This window comes from Bufo gargarizans, unplaced genomic scaffold (genome assembly GCF_014858855.1).
Source record: "Bufo gargarizans isolate SCDJY-AF-19 unplaced genomic scaffold, ASM1485885v1 fragScaff_scaffold_444_pilon, whole genome shotgun sequence".
NCBI lineage: Eukaryota > Metazoa > Chordata > Amphibia > Anura > Bufonidae > Bufo > Bufo gargarizans.
Window position 1 is genome coordinate 43,505 of NW_025334119.1, and position 24,335 is coordinate 67,839.

The 24,335-nt window shown below is 45.4% G+C and overlaps 1 protein-coding gene across 1 annotated transcript in view; it reads right to left on the bottom strand.

Moving 5' to 3' along the window:
• The window catches only part of LOC122922541 (calcium-binding protein 39-like), a 42,443-nt gene that overhangs the window by 13,715 nt on the left and 4,393 nt on the right, over positions 1–24,335 (bottom strand). The window contains exons 2-7 of the mRNA XM_044273177.1: positions 12,637–12,801; positions 12,398–12,507; positions 11,956–12,124; positions 10,747–10,806; positions 10,540–10,605; positions 9,510–9,653 (exon numbers count right to left, since the gene is read on the bottom strand). Coding sequence (XP_044129112.1) covers positions 9,510–9,653; positions 10,540–10,605; positions 10,747–10,806; positions 11,956–12,124; positions 12,398–12,507; positions 12,637–12,801 — 714 coding nt within the window. The remainder of the gene's footprint in view (positions 1–9,509; positions 9,654–10,539; positions 10,606–10,746; positions 10,807–11,955; positions 12,125–12,397; positions 12,508–12,636; positions 12,802–24,335) is intronic.

The following is a 24,335-nucleotide window of genomic DNA, read 5'->3' on the forward strand; positions in this document are numbered from 1 at the left end:
TGCCACCATTGAAAAAGAGTGCTTGGCCTTGGTATGGGCACTCAAAAAGCTCACACCTTACCTTTATGGCCAGGCGGTCACTCTCATCACCGATCACAACCCCTTGGTGTGGCTTAACCGGGTTTCAGGGGACAACGCCCGTTTGCTACTCTGGAGCTTGGCCTTACAGCCCTATGACTTTGCGATTCATTATCGCCCAGGCAAGCAAAACGGGAATGCCGATGGATTGTCACGCCAAACAGATTTAACCTCGGACTAAAAGCTCTGAACCCGTCAACCCTACTGGACCAGGAAAGGTCCAACCGAGTTGCCGGAGCAGGGAGAAAAATGGGGTCCATTGTGGACTTTGATGCAATTGCCTATATGCTTCAGTTTAATTCTCTCCCTGCTATTTTAAGGTCTATATTGTTCGGTTCCAAATGTCAAGAATGAATGTATTCGTGTACCGAACAGGGAGGTTGAAATTATGTTTGTATGTGGGATGGAAAGTACTTTTCTGAAAGTGTTAAAAATTGTAAATGTTCTGGCCAGCAGACAATTGAGCTGTGTGCATTCTGAAAGTGTTAAAAATTGTAAATGTTCTGGCCAGCAGACCATTGAGCTGTGTGTATTGTTAACTCAATTATCTAGCCGGGCCCAGAGGAGGAGTTTTATGCTGCATAAATTGTGAGTTCTGTGTGCCAGTAAAGAGAGTCTCATTTTTGTTCCAGCATTAAGTTTGACTCATGTGTGGATTATTCGGCGATTCCAGAGATTTTCTTTTATGGGAAGAAGGGAATGCTTGACGGGGATATTTTCTACTACCGTCACACTGCATAAGAGTTTTGCACATTGTGCTCCTATTTGTTTAGATACGAGACTACCGTCTTGTTGTCCGTCATGACCCTGAGAGCTTTTCCTCTTATTCTTGGGAGGACAGAGCTCATTGCAAGGTGTACCGCAGTTAGTTGCTTTAGGTTGGAGGATCCTTGTAACGGACCGTTTCAGCAGACAAGGGGTTAAAATCCGTTTAGGCGATATGCCCCTTTCCGAGAGACAGGCACAGCTACTGCAGAACACCAAACTCCCGAACTGGATACGAAATAGCACTCCAAACTGGAACCTCGCAAATAGCTGCCGAAAGACGAACAGGAAAAGCGTATCAGTCAGCTTACACTCCTGGCAATCAGTCTCCAACAGCATACATGGAATCCCCCCAATAACGAGACAAGGCTCCGTGATCAGGGTCAAGCAGTGCTCTGACTGTACTTCAAGTACAGCCTCTTTTATTGATAAAAACCAAACATAGTACTGCCCACAGGGTTTTGAAATCCAACCAATCAGTAATTCACAACACACACAATGTAAATACAGCAACCAATCGTTCCCGCCCCCTAGAGGACCAGAAGGGAGACTGCGACACAGAACAGATACAACATATCCCCACAATGCATCATGGTTTCCTCCTCTCTGCCTGGGAGACGACCGAAGACAATCCAATTATCTCTCAGGACAAAGGGGAGATCACCAATACACATGTGGAGACAACAGGACAGATACACCATTTAAACACACAATGGGACAATAGAACCACACCCAGCATATTCCTCCCAAGCTGACAAGTTACACTTATTATAAGTTGTTACAACTTTGTGAGGTTACATTGTCCATACATATAACTTACATCAATTTAACCAGTATAACTTGGGGGACAAACCTATCCAAAATTCCCTGGAATAGGTTCAGGGGTTTAAAAGTTACTATGGGCCATAATCCTGAGGCAAGAGGCTAGCAACCAGCCCCCTCCAAAACACCGTGGCGAGGTTGGTTTCGCCACAATCCTCTTTTCCGGATATTCCTCCAAGGACCCTGAAGGGAGATCTCTTGGATCAGAGCACCCCAACCCCAAGGGCTTGCATCTGTAGTTAGACATATCAGGTCTTCCAGCTTCCATGACACTCCCTGAATCAGATTCTTCTCCTCCTGCCACCACCTTAAGCTCTGAAGAGTAAGGTCTGATAATCTTATTTTTGCCTCTAGAGAGTCATTCTTCTCCCAGAATAACAGGATTTCCCACTGGAGTACTCTCGAGTGGAGTTGTGCCCATCTTACTGCCGGGATGCATGATGTAAGGGACCCCAAAATAGACATTACCTTTCTCATTGTGACTACTGGGTTCCTGATCAGATCTCAGATTTTTTCCTGGACAAGGATTACTTTTTACTGTGGTTAAAAACATTTCTGTCAGGAGGAATCTGATATCAGTCCCAGAAAAGACTGTCTTCTGGTGGGATCTGGTCTTGACTTTTCCAGATTCAAAATCCAGCCCAACTTGTTCAGAATTTATGATACTGTCAATACTGCTGCTCTGCAAGCTTCTTCTGTTCCTCCTACTATCAGAAAATTGTCCAGATATGAAATGATGAGAAAATCTTTTTCCCTTATGTGAGCTGCCATTTCTGCTTTAATCCATTGTGAATGGTGTCTAGTATCCATGAACTTGAAGAAATATGGGACCAGACAGGGAAACATTTTTCAATCTGCCCCCTACCTGACTTCTGGCGTCATTGCTGGTCTTGTTTCTTTTTGTCTCCAAAGGATTGGTTGAAAAAGTAATTTCTACCTCTCTTTTGGTTCCGAAATCTGTCCTCCCTGGATTTTTTGTCTCCTTCTTGACTACTTCTAAAGGGACGAAAATGGAGGTTGAACCTATTTTTGGGGGGGAAAAGAACTTTGAAACCCTGGGAATTTTCTCTTGTTGTCGACGGCTTTATCTAGTAAGTCATCTAGAGTTGGTCCAAAAAGGTACTCCCCTTCACAAGGGACCCCACATAGTTTATTTTTAGATTATAATTCTCTCATCCAATCTTTTAGCCAGAGTGCTCTACAGGCTGAGTTAGACAAAGCGGCAGATCTGGCTGCCAGTCTAACAGAGTTAGCTGAGGCGTTCGCCAAGAAGTCAGCTGCTTTTTTTTCCCTGGAGCATCAGTTTTTTAAATTGATTTTCTAATTCAGAGAGCCATACTATCAGAGACCGGGCCGTACAAGTAGAGGCTATGCTCGGTCTGAACGAAGAAGTAGATGCTTCCCATGCCCCTTTTAAAAAGGTATCAGCTTTTTTATCCAGTGGGTCCTTTACTATCCCCATATCATCGAAGGGAAGAGCCGTCTTCCTAGATACTTTAGAAATGACTTTATCCCATGTGGCACAATCTTCCTCTTGAAGGGACATTTACGTTTAAGATTAGATATGTAAACCTTTCTGTTAGGTTTTTTCCATTCTCCTTTGTGTGGGGATGTGCTCGTGGTAGGCTACGGTAGCGGCGGCAGTATTGAGGCAATCACATACAGTCTATGTGATACACCGTGACTTTATTCACACCAAAGGCATAACAGGCAATGTGCAGAACACACAGGTGCATATCCACATAGTGCATAGAAGAAAAGTCCCTTATAGAAAATAAACAGCAGGTTTGAGTCACCTTGTTTGTGGGACAGACCACAAAGGTCCTGCAGGCTTCTAGGCTACCTACCTTTGTCTCCCTAGGGCCAGAGCCCCTTTGGGTAGTAGCACCATAGGTCCCAAGGTCCCAGGGCTATCCTTCAATGTGTGCTGCGCCCAGACTCTCCTTCACAGCACTAACTCTGTCTGTGGAAACCTTCAGCACAGCAAGACACACCCCAACCTGCTCTTTAGCAGGCTGGGTTCTTTAAAGGCCCAGCTCCACCAAAAACCTGGGCTGGCCGTGGGGAACAGGCACCCACCCTGCTCTTTACCTGTTCCCAGTAAGAACCAGCCCAGACACGCTGCGCCAGCAGCATTCGCCGCTGTAACCGCAATGATCTGGTTCTTACTCCACCGAGGCCAGGACCTCTGGTGGCACATATCGTCCGTCCATTATTATCCCGGGGACTTTCCTACATTTGATTAAAGCTGAAACATTTTTATGAACCGGAAAGGTGCTATGATGACTAGATTCTAGCCCCCCAAACATAATATCCTGGATGGACCTGTTTTTTTTTTGTCTCTTTAATGCCCATAGTTGAACGTATGGCTTTTAGGAGTTTCTCTGTGTCTTCTATAGGGAAACATGGTCCACCACTTATTTCACCTTCTCCAGAAGACGATAGGGATGAATCATCAGACTGCCCATATAATGAGGAATGTATGTCATCTTCACCAGAATCAGACAAAATATGTCTCTGTACAGTATTGTTGTCTTATTTTAGATGATAAGGTACAATTAACTTCCGATTTGACCAGTGCCTAAAGATATTTGTAAAAAGATGGCGATTCTTCAGCCACCGTTTTATCAATACATGGGTGACACATCATCTTCTCCCATTCAGATGACAACCCAGTTTTACAAAGAACACATTCCTTATTCTTCCTTTTTGTCACCACCTTGTAATACATTAGTAGAGGCACAACATTATGCCCCGAGCACTCACCCCTTCAGAGGTACCAAGGCTGGAGGGACTGCAGACTCTTCCACGCTGCTTCTGTTACTGCACCAGAGCGCTGCTAGGACGCCGGCTTTCCATCTACAGTGCGCCCTTTTTCATAGGTGCTTCTGTAATGACGTCACGTTCGACGCGCACCGGCGGTCACGTGACACATGCCGCTCTTCCTGGCTTAACTCCTTGCAGGAAGCTCCTCCTCCTCCCCCTGGGTTGTGGAAGTCCATGCCTCTAGCGCATCACCGATTCCACCAGGCACTGAATACTCCAGAACACAAAGTACTCCCTCAGGAGTTTTGCTGTGCCTCTGCCCATCCCTTTCAGCGCACCAGAGATGCCACAATATAATCCCGGGAACGGCAGGTACGACGGGAAGAAATCTAGCCCACCATAGGGGTCAGCGCAGGAGCACCACCAGAGGGAGGGAACCTGAAAGGAAAAAACTGCAGGCTTCCCCAGAGACGGGAAACCATACAGAATTGGGAGGCGAGTGTCCACCCTTTTATTCTGCGGATTTGTTGTCTGTAGGGGCGGATCCTCTCTCTCGTGGTGCTGTCATGGGCGAAGGGAAAAAAAGCTATTTTTGTCACCTTACATCACAAAAAGTGCAACACCAAGTGATCAAAAAGGCATATGTCCCACAAAATCGTACCAATAAAACCTCATTCCGCAGAAAATGAGCCCTTACATAAGAAAATAGCTCCCAAAAAATAAAAAAACTATAGCTCTCAGAACATGGAGACATTAAAACATAATTTTTTGTTTCAAAAATGCTATTATTGTGTTAAAGTTAAATAAAAAAAAAAAACAGTAGACATATTAGGTATCGCCGCATCCGTAACAACCAGCTCTATAAAAATATTACATGATCCAACCCCTCAGGTGAATGCTGTAAAATAAAACATAGAAACAGTGCCACAAAAAAGCCATTTTTTGTCACCTTACATCACAAAAAGTGTAATAGCAAGCAATCAAAAAGTCATCTGCACCCCAAAATAGTGCCAATCAAACAGTCATCTCATCCCGCAAAAAATGAACCCCTACCTAAGACAATCAGCAAAAAAAACTATATATATTGTAGGGGATTAGCTCTTTTCCAGGGGTTGCAAACACACACTTCTTCACAGAAACCAGGATTTAGGGGCCAAACTGTGCTTTATTGTGGCACACGGCATAAAGCAAAAACACACAAAGCCAAAATAAAATACCTTGCCCGTCTGGGCCCTAACTAAACACATAGGTTTCCCTGACTCACCTAAAGCGTAGCACAGTTCACACCCGTGATGAGATGCGGCTTTCCCAGCCCAACCTTCAGCAGCCTCCAGGCTGCTCCCACACCAGGGTCTCTTGTGGGATAGGAGTCTCTCAGCCTGTCCGTCCTCAGACCACACAGAGCCACTCCAGCCTTCTGTGTGCAAGTCGCCCAAAGTCCAGGCTATTGCATAGCCTCGTGGCCCCTCAGCCTGGCTTATCTGAGACCACACTGACAGAGCCTCACCAGGCCTCTGTCTGCACACTCTCCAGAGTGAGGCACACCCAAGAACAAGTAGCAGGATTAAATAGGATCCCTGGACATGAGCATGCCCTAAGTCCCGGACCGGAGCCTGGGGAAAACACTTCAATGTTCACATTGCTACAATATATATATATATATATAAATATATATATATATGACTCAGACTATGGAGACACTAAAAATATCACTTTTTTGGTTTAAAAATGCTGTTAGTGTGTAAAACTGATATTATGTAAAAAACAAGTATACATATTAAGTATTGCCACGTCCATAACGACCGGCTCTATAAAATGATCACATGACCTAACCCCTCAGGTGAACACCGTCAAAAAAATAAAATAAAAACTGTGCTAAAAACACCCACTTTTTAACTTTTTCACTAAAAGTGCAACACCAAGCAATCAAAAAGGCGTATGCCCCCCAAAATAGTACCAATCTAACAGTCACCTCAACCTACAAAAGATTTGCCCCCAGCTAAGGCAATTGCCCAAAAAATAAAAACAACTATGGCTCTCAGAATATGGAGACACTAAAAATATCACTTTTTTGGTTTCAAAAATGCTGTTATTGTGTAAAACTGTCACGGAAGGTGTACAGGAAACAAGACAATGCAAAATGAATATATGACTCACTGGATCCAAAACTAAGGAACAAAACGGGAGACCCCTGCATCAGACCTGGCTCCCTCCCTTACTGCTCAGCCTATGCGATAATACCAATGGTGGATGATCGCATATCCTCGTACCTCGACTATATAACACCTGAACACCCTACAATAGTGAAGGGACACGACCACCGGCTCCCTACACTAGACACGGAGGGAGTCAGGGTCACCTGGGATCCAGCAAACAGAAAATCACAAATTAATGTACAACACCTAACTTGTAGAAGACTGGGAAATAGGATCAGCATGCACACACACTCCAGGAAGCTGTATAAACCGTACACTAATGCATTATGGGGAGGAATTTAAAGGGATGCAATCAGTCCAACTACATGACAGCTGAGAGAGGCTAACGAGATGAGGAACTGAAAACCAAAAACAAAGAAAACTCAAGGAGGAGATTCTGAAAGGCTTCTGTCAGAGCTTCTCAGCTGTCTGGTTGTGACAAAAACTTAAGTAAATAAAAAAAAGTATACATATTAGGTATCGCTGCATCTGTAAGAACCTGCTCTATAAAAATATCACAACAGGTGAACAATGTAAAAAATAAAAATGGTTTTTTATCACCTTACATCACAAAAAGTGTAATAGCAAGCGATTAAAAAAAGTCATATGCACCCCAAAATAGTACCAATAAAACCATCATCTCATCCCGCAAAAATGATATCCTACCTAAGACAATCACCCAGAAAATAAAAAAATATATGGCTCTCAGACTATGGAGACTATGTTTTAAAAATGATATTATTGTGTAAAATGTAAATAAATTAATAAAAAGTATAGATATTAGGTATCGCCGCGTCCGTAAGAACCTGCTGTATAAAAATATCACATTAGCTAACCCCTCAGGTGAACACCGTAAAAAAAAAAAATAGTGTGTCATAAAAGCCTTTTTTTTCACCTTTTTGTCACCTTACATCACAAAAAGTGTATCAAAAAGTCATATGCATCCTAAAATAGTACCAATTAACCCATCATCTCATACCGAAAAAAATTAGCCCCTACATAAAACAGTCACCCAAAAAACAAAATAAAACTATGGATTTCAGAATGTGGAGACACCAAAAATATATATTTTTTAAATGCTTTATTATGTAAAACGGTGCCAAAACAAATAACAAATAAAATAGTACCAACAAAACTGCTACCTTATCCCGTAGTTTCCAAAATGGGTAACTTTTTTGGAGTTTCTATTTGGGGGCTTGAAATGTGACATGGTGTCAAAAAAACTGTCAAGCAAAATCTGCCTTCAATCACATGGCGCTCCTTTCCTTCTGCGCAATGCCGCGTGGCCGTACAGCAGTTTACGACCACATATGGGTTTTTTCTGTAAACTACAGAATCAGGGTAATAAATATTGAGTTTTGTTTGGCTGTTAACCCTTGCTTTGTTAGCGGAAAAAAATGATTAAAATGGAAAATCGGCCAAAATAGTGAAATTCAGAAATTTCATTTCCATTTTCCATTAATTCTGGTGGAACATCTAAAGGGTTAACAACGTTTGTAAAATCAGTTTTGAATACCTTCAGGGGTTTAGTTTCGAAAATAGGGTCATTTTTGGGTGGTTTCTATTATGTAAGCCTCACAAAGTGACTTCAGACCTGAACTGGTCCTTAAAAAGTGGGTTTTGGAAATTTTCTGAAAAAATTCAAGATTTGCTTCTAAACTTCTAAGTCTTCTAACGTCCCCAAAAAATAAAATGGCATTCACAAAATGATCCAAACATGAAGTAGACATATGGGGAATGTAAAGTAATAACTATTTTTGAAAGAATTACTATCTATTATAATAGTAGAGAAATAGACATTTGGAAATTAGCTAATTTTTCCATATTTTTGGTAAGTTTGGTATCTTTTTATAATTAAAAATGAAATTTTTACTAATTTTTACCAGTGTCATGAAGTACAATATGTGACGAGAAAACAATCTCAGAATGGCCTGGATAAGTCAAAACGTTTTAAAGTTATTACCACATAAAGGCCTCATGCACACAACCGTTGTTTTGGTCCGCATCCGAGCCGCAAAAACTGCGGCTCGGATGTGGTCCCATTCACTTCAATAGGGCCGCAAAAGATGCGGACAGCATCCATTGCTCTGTTCTGTGGCCCCGCCAAAAAAATAGAATATGTCCTATTCTTGTCCATTTTGCGGACAAGAATAGGCATTTCTACAAATTGTGGAAGGCACACGGGCCGTTTCCGTTTTTTTCAGATGTGCGGTTTGCAGATGTTAGATTTGCAAAAAATGGCTCTGTCAGGAAGGGGGAAATTCCCCGGATGTGAAGTGGTTAAATTATGGAGGGACCTGATGATAAGGGTATGCCAGTGTTTGTCACAAGTTCTGTTTTGCCCACAAATTTGCGACTTTTTACCATTTTACTATGCTGTCCGTATATAGGTACTGCTAGGTATTTGTTTTTGTGCATGAAGAGCATAACTTTTTTATTTTTCTTTCTATGGAGTTGTGTGAGGGTACACGGCGCTTTTCGATTGGTTGGAAATTACTGAAGGCTGGTGTGGGGCCTACATCAGACCCCAGGCAGCCTTCACACACATCGGCACCTCGCATTTGCAGGGTGCCGATGGGAGACAGAGGGAGTCAGCACCCTCGGTCAGCACTTTACAAGTGGCCGGTGCCATTGCCCGCGGCATGTAAAGTGTTAAACAGCCCGGATCAGCACTCCTGCCAGTTCGGCTGTTAGAGCAGGGCCGCGGCTCTCATGTGAGAGCCGGGTCCCCGCTTCCCGGCCCAGCCTAAGGTCGCTTAGTGACTTCCATAAAAACATGTAAGGGTGGTCACTAAGGGGTTACGCCAATGATGTCACCTCTACTTCTTGCCATCTCAATCTTTTAGCACACACAAATCAAACCTATGGTCACAAGTGTAGCACCTTAAACAAATGGAAAGCTTCAAACTGGATGCTGGGGCTCTCGTCACGGAGCAGATTCATCATCAGCTTGAGGTTTTCAGGTTTACTGATATACTTTGTCATGATGGTGAAATTGTGTCGATCCAAAAGACGTTCACCAAGTAGCTGCATGGAAATAAAAGAATAAGGTGAATGGACATGAAGGTGGAAACGATAAGATGAAATAATTATGCAGAGATCCAGTCCATCCATTTTGACAGGAAGAAGATAGCAGCCGCCTCTTATATATATATATATATCCAGGCGTAGACGTATTGTCAAGTGCCTTGCGTACCCTAGCGAAACCCAAATGCTAAAAATCAGCTAAAATGCAGATGTAAATAAAAAGAATAAATTATTAGGCCCACAGCGACCTTGGTGCAAATAATTAGGTTTCAATAATAATAATAATTATTATTATTTAACACCTTAATGGCCGGGCCTGTTTGGGGTTATGGGGAATCTGTCACTAAATACCTCTCAATAAAACCAGCTGACATGGGAGATGCGCCCTTCTAAGCTGAATCTAATGGTGGTCCCATCTCCATTCATGGTCGCACTGCAGGAATCCCTGGCTGCAGCAGAGCTCCGAGGGAAGCCCAAAGGCTCAGCTGAATGTCCTACAGGCCACGTCCCCACCACTTTGACTGACCGGGCCAGGCAGTGAAGACATAATCACGCCTGGCCCTGAAGTCTCGCCCTGTGCCTTCTCTTCAGTGTTTGGTGCAGGCGCACAACAGTACAGAAGGCACAGCGCAGAATCCATCAGCTAGGGAGCTTCAGTACTGTACAAACAAAGCCCAATCATTATCATTTATCTTCCTTTTTTTCTTTGTTCCACCAAAAATTGTCTTTTGCCAGTTAAAAAAATGTAATATTTTATGGGAGGAAGCAATTTCGTTTGCATAGTCCAACGCATTCAATTATGACCACAAACATTCGATAAATATGGACAGGAGCAGCCGCGTTTTATACTTCCCTTACATAGGGCAGGCAAATTACGCTGCCATACCTTCAAGGACTCTCTCTTCGTCAAATAGTTTTCTGAGTGCAACAATTTCTCATATTCACTGAAGAACTGAAACAAGAAAAAATCCATAGATACAAAACGTTTGCATCAAGTGCAGCCAAGGATGGGGTGCTTGTGTGCAAAGGAGAGATTATAGGGTTAAAAAAAGACAGCATGTAATGTGCAGAAATGTTTTCGTTTGCATCATACCCGATCATAATGCTGTTCCAAAAACTTGGCACTCAGGAGTTTATGCCGAGTCAATAGGTCCTGACAGAGAAAACCAGTGAAAAAGTAACTGACCTGGATAAGAACAGTGTCATCAAAAGTATGTACAGCACGAAATATCTGAAATGTCACCCTGCAAAAGCACAAGCCCTTGCACAGAACAATTCTAAAGTTATGGGGGTCAGAATATGGCAACTAAAACAATTAAAAAACATATTATTTTATATAATACTATATATATACACACACTACTTTAAAATATGAATGTATCGAGAAAAGTCCCAGTAAGAGGACTGAAACGTCACGTTTTGGTGATTAAAGAACACTACTTTTAACTTACTTTCCTTGGCAGTGACGTGGATTTTTGTATTATATATGTACTCTAGATGTCCGAGGGCCTAGCCAAGAATTTTGGGTTATTTAATGAGTTACTAGTGACTGGGAGGGCATTTACTCACGATACGAGCACCGGTATCATCCACTTGGAGGTAGAGCCACCCTAAGATTACACTTCTAACACATATATGTATAATAGTTTCAAAGTAGGGCAGTACTCCTGTGTTCAATGGTACAATCCGGGTGCCAGCGTTCAACCCCTGATTACGGGTAGTCACATATACGGAAGAAATCCACGGAACTCCTCTGTAGATAGTGAGAAAATGTGTCTTTTATTCACACATGTTACAGCAGCAACGTTCTCTCTCAAGCCGAGTGGATTTCTAACCCCAACCCTAACCATTCCGCTTTTGTATTTATTCGTACATTTCGGGGAGGAATAACATAGGAGCAGTACACTGCAGTGTTATAAGAAAAGATGCTCCAGAATTAGTTTTCATGAAGAATACAGAAGTTACTAAAACAGACATGTCAGGAGATGATTACAGGCAGGATTGCTGGGAAAGCTTTCACCTATATACAAATAACACAGGATCTACCATCGACAATCGGTGGTGGACATAGACTTCACTAGGTTCCTTCCAGCCTATTGTGCCCTATGGTCCATGTGGCCGCCATAAAGCATATCTCCACAGCTCGGGCAACATGTACTCATAGAATAAAACCGAAAAAATGAATATGTTTCAGAATCTGGTTTTAACGGACAGAAAAAAAGAAAATACGTGTGACACATTGTAACCAGTAGGGATTATCCAAAGTGGAAGACCCCATTAAATACAAATGAAGAAATCTTACCTTAAACGTAGCAAAGGCATCAGCAGCAATATGAAAGGTTGACATTTCTACATATCGGAAGAAGTCGTAAAACTGCTCAGACCACAAAATAATCTTGGCAAGTGGTTCATATCTGATACACTCCCGCAGCATGAGTCCACAATTCAATGTAATCTCTGGAGACTCGTACCTATCAATGGGAGAATGAGGAAACCATGAAGACACATGACCGAGCTGAGCATGCTGCAAGTAAACAGTCCTGAAGTATTGCAAAGCCTTCCATCCCATGCTTTCACAATTAAACCAGTTCCCGCATTGTCCATTTCATCCAGATCCACTTCATACCGTCCATTTTTTATTTGACCTCAACAATGCCCTGTTCACACCTAGCCAAGATAGCCACTAGCTCCGATACACATTACACTCATCCGAATGCTGATTACGGAACTACATAGACCGTTACCCTTTCACCAGCATGAAGAGAATATTCTGCTGGGTGCATAAATATTCCACTGTTGTTCCAATCTGCCTTCGTATTATATTATTGAAGATCCGAGCAACATCCTTCTTGCCCTGGAAAGAATACACTGTAAGCTGAAGCTGAAAAGTGTGCTACGGTCTAACAGCATGCCACCTGTGCCAAACCCTAGCCGTAAACACACGTATACAGCTAGCTGTCTTCCACCAAAATGTCACTTGTACCTCAAAGTCAATGAGCTGGAGATCAGCCACTAAAGTTCCAAGGAGGCCACTGCTGTACAGTTCCTGAGCGAGCTGTGCCACGGCTTCCATCCGAGGTTCCTTCTCATTCTTCCCATAAAGGATCTCCTTCATTGCCACGAGGTTTTTAGACACTTCTTCAGATGCCTGGGAAATAGAAAAGGGTGCTACTTTTACTGAACTGTACCACTTTTATGGAGCGTTAGGCCACAGATACATTTGTCAGTTTGGACCCAGCACCCAAGGCTTCACCTAGACTGTCCTTCTGGAGACAAACCATGCAGACATACTACTATACAAACAGGACATTGATCGCGGAGATCCTGGGGGTTAGGTTATAAAGAGAACTTAACAATAGGATCGATATAATCAGAAGAAACAAATGGGTTAGTATTCCAAAAGACGCAATGTGACATAGACTACAAACACAGCAATGGTGTCAGACGGAGTTTTACATGTACATGGCCGGCCAAGTATTAATAAGTGGATATAATCCTGAATGGGACGTTAGGGGAGAACCAATCATACTGAACTGCAGCTAAAGAAGACGCTAAAATGGAGCCCATTACTACTTCTGTATCAAAGGCAAAGCACTTACCCACACAGCTGCATTGCCACAGAATCCCAGGCGTAGTCATTTGTATTGCCGTCCTCAGGAGAGGGAGAGATGTGTTTGGGATTCGAACCTACGGCCACTTACCCACACAGCCATAAGAGCTGTATTGCCACTGACTGAAAAAATATGAGACTTCTACTGTTATAGCTCACTAAGTGTACATCTATACACATGACAGTTGCCCCTGCACACTCAGCTCTACTATATCTCTAAATATGCCGGCTGCCCTAGCACACCCAGCTCTGCTACATCTATACACATAACAGCTGCCCCAGCACACTCAGCTCTGCAATATATCTATATATCTATGTACTGTGCAGGGGCAGCTGTCACGTGTATAGATGTAGCAAAGCTGGGTGTGCTGGGGCAGCTATCATATATAGAGATATAGCAGAGCTGAGTGTGCTGGAACAGCTGTCATATAGTGATATAGCAGTGCTGGGTGTGTTAGGGCAGCTGTCATGTGTATAGATGTACACTTAGCCAGCTATAACAGTAGAAGTCTCAAATTTTTTCAGTCAGTGGCAAGTGCTTTCCCTCAGATACAGAAGGTCGTGAATCCCAGCAGAAACTTTTCTGAAATAAACAAGCACTGACTCCATATATGGACATACAGGGCGGGACACAGAAAGAGGCTGCATCGCATCGCTGACATGGAGGTAAGTAGAAGTGTTTTTAAATTTTTTTTTAATACCCGACTGTTTCTGCTATGGGGGGAGCCACTTAATACAGGCACATGGGGGGAGGGGGGTTGGCACCTGATACTGGCACATGGGGGGGTTGGCACTATGATACTGGCACATGGGGGGAAGGAGAGAGGCACCTGATACTGGCACATGGGGGGGGGGTTGGCACTATGATATTGGGACATGGGCGGGAGGAGAGAGGCGCTTGATACTGGCACATGGGGGGGGTTGGCACTTGATACTGGCACATGGGGGGGTTTGGCACTATGATACTGGCACATGGGGGGAAGGAGAGAGGCACTTGATACTGGCACTTTTTTGGGGAGGAGATGGCACCATGATACTGGCACATGGGGGGGAGAGAGGCAATTAATACTGGCACATTGGGGGGGAGATAGCACTATGATAGTGGCACATGGGGGGGTGGCACTTGATACTGGCACATGGGGGAAGGAGAGAGGCACTTTATACTGGCACTTTTTTGGGAGGGAGATGGCACTATGATACTGGCACATGGGGGGGGGGAGAGGCACTTAATACTGGCACATTGGGGGGGAGATGGCACTATGATACTGGCACATGGGGCAGAGGCACTTTATCCTGGCACTTTTTTTTGGGGGGGGGAGATGGCACTATGATACTGGCACATGGGGGGAAGGAGAGAGGCACCTGATACTGGCACATTGGGGGGGAGGGGGGTTGGCACCTGATACTGGCACATTTTTTTGGGGGGGGACATGCCACTATGATACTGGGACATGGGGGGAGGAGAGAGGCACTTGATACTGGCACATGGGGGGGGTTTGGAACTTGATACTGGCACATGGGGGGGTTTGGCACTATGATACTGGCACGTGGGGGGAAGGAGAGAGGCACTTGATACTGGCACTTTTTTTGGGGGGGAGATGGCAGTATGATACTGGCACATGGGAAGGAGAGGAGAGAGGCACTTGATACTGGCACATTGGGAGGGAGATGGCACTATGATACTGGCACATGGGGGGAGAGGCACTTGATACTGGCACTTTTATTGGGGGTGAGATGGCACTATGATACTGGGACATGGGGGGAGGAGAGAGGCACTTGATACTGGCACATTGGGGGGAGATGGCACTATAATACTGGCACATGGGGGGGGGAGAGGCACTTGATACTGGCACTTTTTTTGGGGGGGAGATGGCACAATGATACTGGAACATGGGAAGGAGAGGAGAGAGGCACTTGATACTGGCACATTGGGGGGGAGATGGCACTATGATACTGGCACATAAGGGGGGAGAGGCACTTGATACTGGCACTTTTTTTGGGGGGGGGGGGAGATGGCACTATGATACTGGGACATGGGGGAAGGAGAGAGGCACTTGATACTGGCACATGGGGGTGTTTGGCACTATAATACTGGCACATGGGGGGAAGGAGAGAGGCACTTGATACTGGCACTTTTTTTGGGGGGGATGGCACTATGATACTGGCACATGGGAGGGGGAGGAGAGAGGCACTTAATATTGGCACATTGGGGGGGAGATGGCACTATGATACTGGCACATAGGGGGAGAGGCACTTGATACTGGCACTTTTATTGGGGGGGAGATGGCACTATGATACTGGGACATGGGGGGGAGGAGAGAGGCACTTGATACTGGCACATTGGGGGGAGATGGCACTATAATACTGGCACATGGGGGGGAGAGGCACTTGATACTGGCACTTTTTTGGGGGGGAGATGGCACTATGATACTGGCACATGGGAGGGGGAGGAGAGAGGCACTTAATATTGGCACATTGGGGGGGGAGATGGCACTATGATACTGGCACATAGGGGGAGAGGCACTTGATACTGGCACTTTTATTGGGGGGGGAGATGGCACTATGATACTGGGACATGGGGGGGAGGAGAGAGGCACTATAATACTGGCACATTGGGGGGAGATGGCACTATAATACTGGCACATGGGGGGGTTTGGCACTATGATACTGGAACATGGGAAGGAGAGGAGAGAGGCACTTAATACTGGCACATTGGGGGGGAGTTGGCACTATTTCCACACTAAATCCAGAAATAAGATTCAGGCATCCTCCATTGTATGCATTTTTGCTGGGGATTGCCATTAGCAACGGGCCACAAGTGCAGGATCTGCCCCGACAGTATAGATGCACCACTGCATATGGGGTTGGGCATTTCCTGCTTTTTAATACCACGCTAATTTGTAGTTTGTATTTAGAATTTTTGGAGGTGTGGAAACTCCTAGTCTGAATGTGCCTTTATTTCCATCCACAGGCAGCATTCTGGGGCACATGTGAGGCCCGGGCTATATCAGCCAGTCTCGGGTGGGGCTCAGAGCTCTCTGCCTCCTCCTATTGTATGCGTGGTCACATGCTGGAGGTTACTGGGAGATTGCTTTGAGTCGGACCTTGCGCACCTGTAATTCGCCCACTGGCTCCTGATATTGCCCATACGGCCCAGGTAGGTTTAGCGTTAGGTTCCCGAGCTACTTGAGAAACCTTGGCGCGGTGCTCGGGCTCAGACACGTCCTCCAAGCAGGATATGTTGGCTAATTCTCAATTTTACACCAGCATGAGGGTTAGTAAGACGACATCGTGCACCTGTCTTTGTTTTTGTTATGTAATTTTGACTGCTTAACACATCCACACAATCGCTATCCTGTGTAGGATGTCCATTGTGGTACTTGTGGTCCGCTGCAGGCATCCTCCATTGTATGCATTTTTGCTGGGGATTGCCATTAGCAACGGGCCACAAGTGCAGGATCTGCCCCCCCCCAGTATAGATGCACCACTGCATATGGGGTTGAGCATTTCCTGCTTTTTAATACCACGCTAATTTGTAGTTTGTATTAGGAGATGGCACTATGATACTGGCACATGGGGGGAGAGGCACTTGATACTGGCACATTGGTGGGGAGATGGCACTATGATACTGGCACATAAGGGGGGAGAGGCACTTGATACTTGCACATGGGGGGGAGATGGCACTATGATACTGGCACATGGGGGGAAGAGAGAGGCACTTGATACTGGCACATTGGGGGGGAGATGGCACTATGATACTGGCACATGGGGGGAAGAGAGAGGCACTTGATACTGGCACATTGGGGGGGAGATGGCACTATGATACTGACACGTAAGGGGGGAGAGGCACTTGATACTGGCACTTTTTTTTTGGGGGGGGAGATGGCACTATGATACTGGGACATGGGGGGAAGGAGAGAGGCACTTGATACTGGCACATGGGGGTGTTTGGCACTATGATACTGGCACATGGGGGTGGGAAGGAGAGAAACACTTGATACTGGCACATGGGGAGGGAGATGGCACTATGATACTGGGACATGTGGGAAGGAGGAGAGAGGCACTTGACACTGGCACATGATGAGGGGGACATCTATGGGGACACTTACTGGCACATTATTGGGGGGCATTATGGGGGACACTAGGCCGGCAGCCTATCAGAGGCTGGACACTGAGGGAATCTACTGGGGCACTATATATGGGGCATTTTATACTGGGGGCACTATATAGGGGTATTTTATACTGGGACATTATGGGGGCACTATGGTGACATTACCTCAACTGGGGGCATTACAAGGGGGTGTTTTTTGCATTGTCACATTATAAGGAGAATTATTTCTATGGGGAGCATTATGGTGGGCTTTATTACTCCCCCATGGTATGACCCCCTAGTAGCAGCACCAGCCTCTCCCTGCTCCGCTATCCCTCTGCCCCTTCTCCAATTCCTTATTGTGAAATCTTTCTCATTAGGATAAAACATCAGCTCCACCGAGCCCCCGGCCAAGTGTGGAAGTGGCGTCCGAGACCCCCAAGGGCCAAGCCAAGTACCTGTAAGTGTTCATGTGGAGTATGTTTATGCTATACACATAGCATACACTGTGCCACACAATATACAGTATACCGCTACACTGTGCCACACAATATACAGTATACCTCTACACTGTGCCCCACAATATACAGTATACCTCTACACTGTGCCCCACAATATACAGTATACCTCTACACCGTGCCACACAATATACAGTATACCTCTACACTGTGCCCACAATATACAGTATACCTCTACACTGTGCCCCACAATATACAGTATACCTCTACACTGTGCCCACAATATACAGTATACCTCTACACTGTGCCACACAATATACAGTATACCTCTACACTGTGCCCACAATATACAGTATACCTCTACACTGTGCCCACAATATACAGTATACCTCTACACTGTGCCCACAATATACAGTATACCTCTACACTGTGCCCACAATATACAGTATACCTCTACACTGTGCCCCAATATACAGTATACCTCTACACTGTGCCCCACAATATACAGTATACCTCTACACTGTGCCCCACAATACAGTATACCTCTACACTGTGCCCATATACAGTACTCTATCACTGTGCCCACACAATATACAGTATACCTCTACACTGTTGCCACACAATATACAGTATAACCTCCTACACTGTGCCCAACAATATACAGTATACCTCTACACCTGTGCCCCACAATATAGCAGTATACCTACTAACACTGTGCCACACAATATACAGTATAACCTCTACACCTGTGCCACACAATATACAGTATACCTCTACACTGTGCCACAATATACAGTATACCTTTACACTGTGCCCACAAATAGTACAGTAGACCTATACACGTGCAAATAACCAGTAAACTACTGTGCCCCACAATAGACAGTATACCTCTACACTGTGCCCCACAATATACAGTATACCTCTACACTGTGCCCCACAATATACAGTATACCTCTACCACTGTGCCCACAATATACAGTATACCTCTACACTGTGCCCCACAATATACAGTATACCTCTACACTGTGCCACACAATATACAGTATACCTCTACACTGTGCCACACAATATACAGTATACCTCTACACTGTGCCCACAATATACAGTATACCTCTACACTGTGCCACAATATACAGTATACCTCTACACTGTGCCACACAACAGTATACCTCTACACTGTGCCCACAATATACAGTATACCTCTACACTGTGCCACACAATATACAGTATACCTCTACACTGTGCCACACAATATACAGTATACCTCTACACTGTGCCACACAATATACAGTATACCTCTACACTGTGCCCACAATATACAGTATACCTCTACACTGTGCCACAATATACAGTATACCTCTACACTGTGCCCCACAATATACAGTATACCTCTACACTGTGCCACACAATTACAGTATACCTCTACACTGTGCCCACAATATACAGTATACCTCTACACTGTGCCCCACAATATACAGTATACCTCTACACTGTGCCCACAATATACAGTATACCTCTACACTGTGCCACACAATATACAGTATACCTCTACACTGTGCCACAATACCTCTACACCGTGCCACACAATATACAGTATGCCTCTACACTGTGCCACACAATATACAGTATACCTCTACACTGTGCCACACAATATACAGTATACCTCTACACTGTGCCACACAATATACAGTATCCCTACACTGGTGCCCCACAATATACAGTATACCTCTACACTGTGCCACACATATACAGTATACCTCTACACTGTGCCACACAATATACAGTATACCCTCTACACTGTGCCACACAATATACAGTATACCTCTACACTGTGCCACACAATATACAGTATACCTCTACACTGTGCCCCACAATATACAGTATACCTCTACACTGTGCCCCACAATATACAGTATACCTCTACACTGTGCCCACACAATATACAGTATACCTCTACACTGTGCCACACAATATACAGTATACCTCTACCTGTGCCACACAATATACAAGTATACCTCTACACTGTGCCCCACAATATACAGTATACCTCTACACTGTGCCTCACAATATACAGTATACCTCTACACTGTGCCACACAATATACAGTATACCTCTACACTGTGGCCACACAATATACAGTATACCTCTACACTGTGCCCCACAATATACAGTATACCTCTACACTGTGCCACCAATATACAGTTAAGTACCTCTACACTGTGCCACACAATATACAGTATACCTCTACACTGTGCCACACAATATACAGTATACCTCTACACTGTGCCACACAATATACAGTATACCTCTACACTGTGCCCCACAATATACAGTATACCTCTACACTGTGCCCCCAATATACAGTATACCTCTACACTGTGCCCCACAATATACAGTATACCGCTACACTGTGCCCCACAATATATAGTATACCGCTACACTGTGCCACACAATATATAGTATACTGCTACACTGTGCCACACAATATACAGTATGCCGCTACACTGTGCCCCACAATATACAGTATTATACCTGTCCACACCCCAAAATTACTACTAAAGAAAACGAAAAGACTGCCAGAAGGGTGGGCAGGTGGGAGCAGACTGTTCTACACTAAGCTCCTAGTCTGATGATTTCTTCACCCAAAATGGCCCCTTCTTCCCTCCTCCTAACCTATTTATTACCTCCCTTTTTCCCCACCCCAAATTTCAAAACCACCAATCCCCCCTTTTCTTCTGGATCGCCAATGCCCCCCCTCGTCATGCTGGCCTCCCCCCAGGCTTTGCCCTCTAGTCCGGCCCCACTTGACGAAGGAATTGGCTATTGTGCCCGCTACGCTGACCCCCACCCCCAACCCATCACCTTTTGGCGCCTCTCCCTGGTCACAGAGCTGGTGTGTCACGCCAGGGGAGACCCCATTTCCCACACCTTGCAGCAGGGGCCTGGGCTGGAGTCCCCAACTCCTCCCGCTGGCAGACAAACGAGGACTTTGTCATTTTGAGAGAGAGAGAGAACCGGGATGAGAATGAACCTGATGGGCACATCCAACCAGCAGTTCCAGGGGCAGGTTCAAGTGCTTCTCCCCGGTCACGGGACTGGTGTGTCATGCCAGGGGAGAACCCGCTTCCCACACCTCGCAGAAAAAGGTAGAGACCTCGACCGGCTCAGGCTGCCTGGCAGCGTCTGCAGTACGAGCGCCTCTGGCTGGACACGAGGTGCGCCGCTTCCCCGCTACATGACGCGGAAAGATTGGTCGGCTCAAGGGATGACTTTCAATAAATCGCAGCAAGGTAGCTGCTTTACTACGCACGAAACCCTTACCCAGAATTAGGTCGTCTATGAATGTTCCCAACGAACGTGTGATGCGCTCCGGGAGAGAGGCGGCAGGGCTTCTGACCGCGCTCCGGCCCCGAGGCATGCGGCTCTATGCGCTGGCCCACCAACACACGGGAGGGGGAAGCCCGCTATTCAAGGCCAATCTGGGCTCCTCGGCACTGTGTTATCGTCAAGTTTAGGGGGGATTCTGACTTAGAGGTGTTCAGTCATTTGGACAATGAGATCCCATGGGTGACACAGTCCCCTGTAAGGCATCAATCATTACCATTCATTTAAAGTATACACTCTGGTTTATATTAGGGGACATTCAGATTTTATTTTAACGATCTGATCCGCAATAAACGGATGCCGCCGGTGTGCCTTCCACAATTAGCGGAATGGTACAGGAGGCTCATTATAGAAATACCTATTCTTGTCCGCAAAACGGACAAGAATAGGACATACCTCATAATTTTTGTGGGGCCACGGAATGGAGCAACGAAGAGTGCTGCCCGCATCTTTTGTGGACCCATTGAAATGAATGGTTCTGTATACGGACCGTAAAATCTTACCGGTAACGTTCTTTCCAGGAGTCCAACATGACAGCACATGGGAGGATGTCCAATCCAATCTCTGTAGGGACAGGAAGTGAGACAGGTTAAAAGCCCCCCCCCCCTTCCCTTTGATCTCCAGTGTCTTCTAAATTACTACACCGGATGGATGCAACTCAATTTTATTACTAATATGATAAGCAATGTTAACATCACACTGAATCACATATTAGGGAGGGAATTAGGAGTGCTGTCATGTTGGACTCCTGGAAAGAACGTTACCGGTAAGACTAACTACCGATTTCCAGGACGTCCCCCATGACAGCACATGGGAGAGTTACCAACTTAGCCATCAGGGAGGGACCACAGCCTGTAGAACCTTACGCCCAAAAGAAAGCTGACGATTGGATGCCAGGTTCAACCTGTAATGTTTACAAAAGGTGTTATAACTTGTCCAGGTGGCTTCCTGACAAATCTGATCTATAGAGGCGTTCGCTTTCTCCGCCCAGGAAGCTGCGACTGCTCTAGTAGAATGTGCCCTGATAGAGATAGGACAGGGACTATTTTGAAGACGATATGCTTCCACAATTGTTGACTTGATCCACTCTGTCAGAGTCCTCTTAGTCACTTTCTTCCCTCCTCCTGCTTTACCGAATTGTACAAAGAGGTTTGAGTCCTTCCTATCAGGTTCTGTTCGGCGAAGATATTCAAGGACTGCCCGACGAACGTCCAGGCAATGGAATTTCTCCTCTTCCGGATCTCTAGGAGAGGCGTAAAAAGAAGGTAAGAATATTTCTTGTTCCCTATGGAAAGTAGAAACGACCTTAGGGAGGAACCCTGGGTCTAGCTGTAGAATTATTCAATCCGGGCAGACTCTTAAAAAAGGTTCCTTCATGGATAAGGCCTGAAGTTCACCAATTCTGCGTGCTGAAGTGATGGCTACCAAGAAGGCCGTATTCCAGGAGAGTAATTTTAACGGAATGGTGTCCAAGGGTTCAAAGGGCACCTTACAGAGGGTATCTAGAACTATAGAGAAGTCCCAAGGAGGAACAGTCTGTCTCAGAGTGGGTTTTAGTCTGGATATAGCCTTTACGAACCTTTTTATCCAACGATGCTCTGCTATCGGGTAGTCCAGAAAGGATGACAAGGCTGATATCTGCACCTTGATCGTGCTAGGGCGTAGCCCTAGGTCAAAGCCCCTCTGTATGAAGTCAAGAATCTGCGCGATGGAAGGAGTTGATCTGGACGGGTGTGTATCTACCAGCCAGGAATTAAATCTGCTCCAGATTTTCCTATAAATAGCATTTGTCACTGGTTTCCTACTTTTTTGTAATGTGGAGATCACAGCATGTGACAAGCCCTGCCTGCTCAGCATTCTCCTTTCAGGATCCAGGCTTTCAGATTCCATTTCTCCAGATTCGGGTGGAGAAGGGACCCCTGAGCGAGAAGGTCTGTCCTCAGAGGGAGTGATATTGGTTCTTCTACCCTTAGCCTGTCTAACAGGGGATACCAGCTCCTCTTCGGCCAAGCTAGACCTATGAAAATGAATTTCCCCGAGCTCTCGCTGATCTTCCTCAAGGTGGCCGGGATAAGCGGGATTGGCGGGAAGACATATGCTAGATCCATGTCCCATGTTTTTGACATGGCATCTATCCCCAGAGGATCTCCGCTGGGATCTAGGGAAAAGAACTGAGGCGCCTGGGCGTTTTCTCTGGAGGCTAGAAGGTCCACCTGGGGGTACCCCCATTTCCTGCAGATCTGATGAAAGACCTGCCTGTTCAGCATCCATTCTCCCGGATGGAATCTTCTTCTGCTCAGGTAGTCTGCTGTAACGTTGTCCTTCCCTCTGATATGGAGGGCTGAGATAGATAGAATATTTTCCTGTGCCCAAAGAAAAATCTTTTCTGTGACCTCCTGAAGACCTGGGTTCTGAGTTCCCCCTTGATTTCTTTTATAGCAGACTGTAGTTATATTGTCTGATAGAACTTGAGCATGATTCCCTCTTAAGAGAAGTTCTGCTGCTTGGAGAGACTTTAGTACCGCCATTAATTCCCTTACGTTTGAGGAACGCTGACTCTCTGCTAGGGACCATGAACCCTGAAAGAAATGATCTTCTATGTGTGAACCCCAACCGGACATGCTGGCGTCGGTTACCACAGTCAAACAAGGTCTTCTCAACCAGTGAACCCCTCTCTGCAGGTTGGCGGGAGTTATCCACCAGTTCAAGGACTCCTTTATGGACATTGGAATCCTGATCTTCCTGTCTAGAGACCTCTGGTCCTTGTCCCACTTGGTAAGAACTAGACTCTGTAGTGGCCTCGAGTGGATCTGGGACCACTGGACCATCTGAATACAGGATGTCATCAAGCCTAGTATCCGCATAGCCTCTCTTAAGGAGCAGAGGTTTCTTCTTTGGAAGGAGGATACTTCTTCTATAAATGCGTTGCGTTTTGATTCTGGAAGAAAGGACATCTGTCTCTAGGAGTCCAGAAGGGTGCCTAGAAAGATCTTTCTTTCGCTCATGCTGAGATCTGATTTCCCTAGGTTGATTATCCAGCCTAAATCTTGTAGAACCCTTAACGTCGTCTGTAGATGGTTCCGCAGAAGGACCTCTGAGGAAGCTGTCAGGAGGAAGTCGTCTAAGTACGGGATTATTGT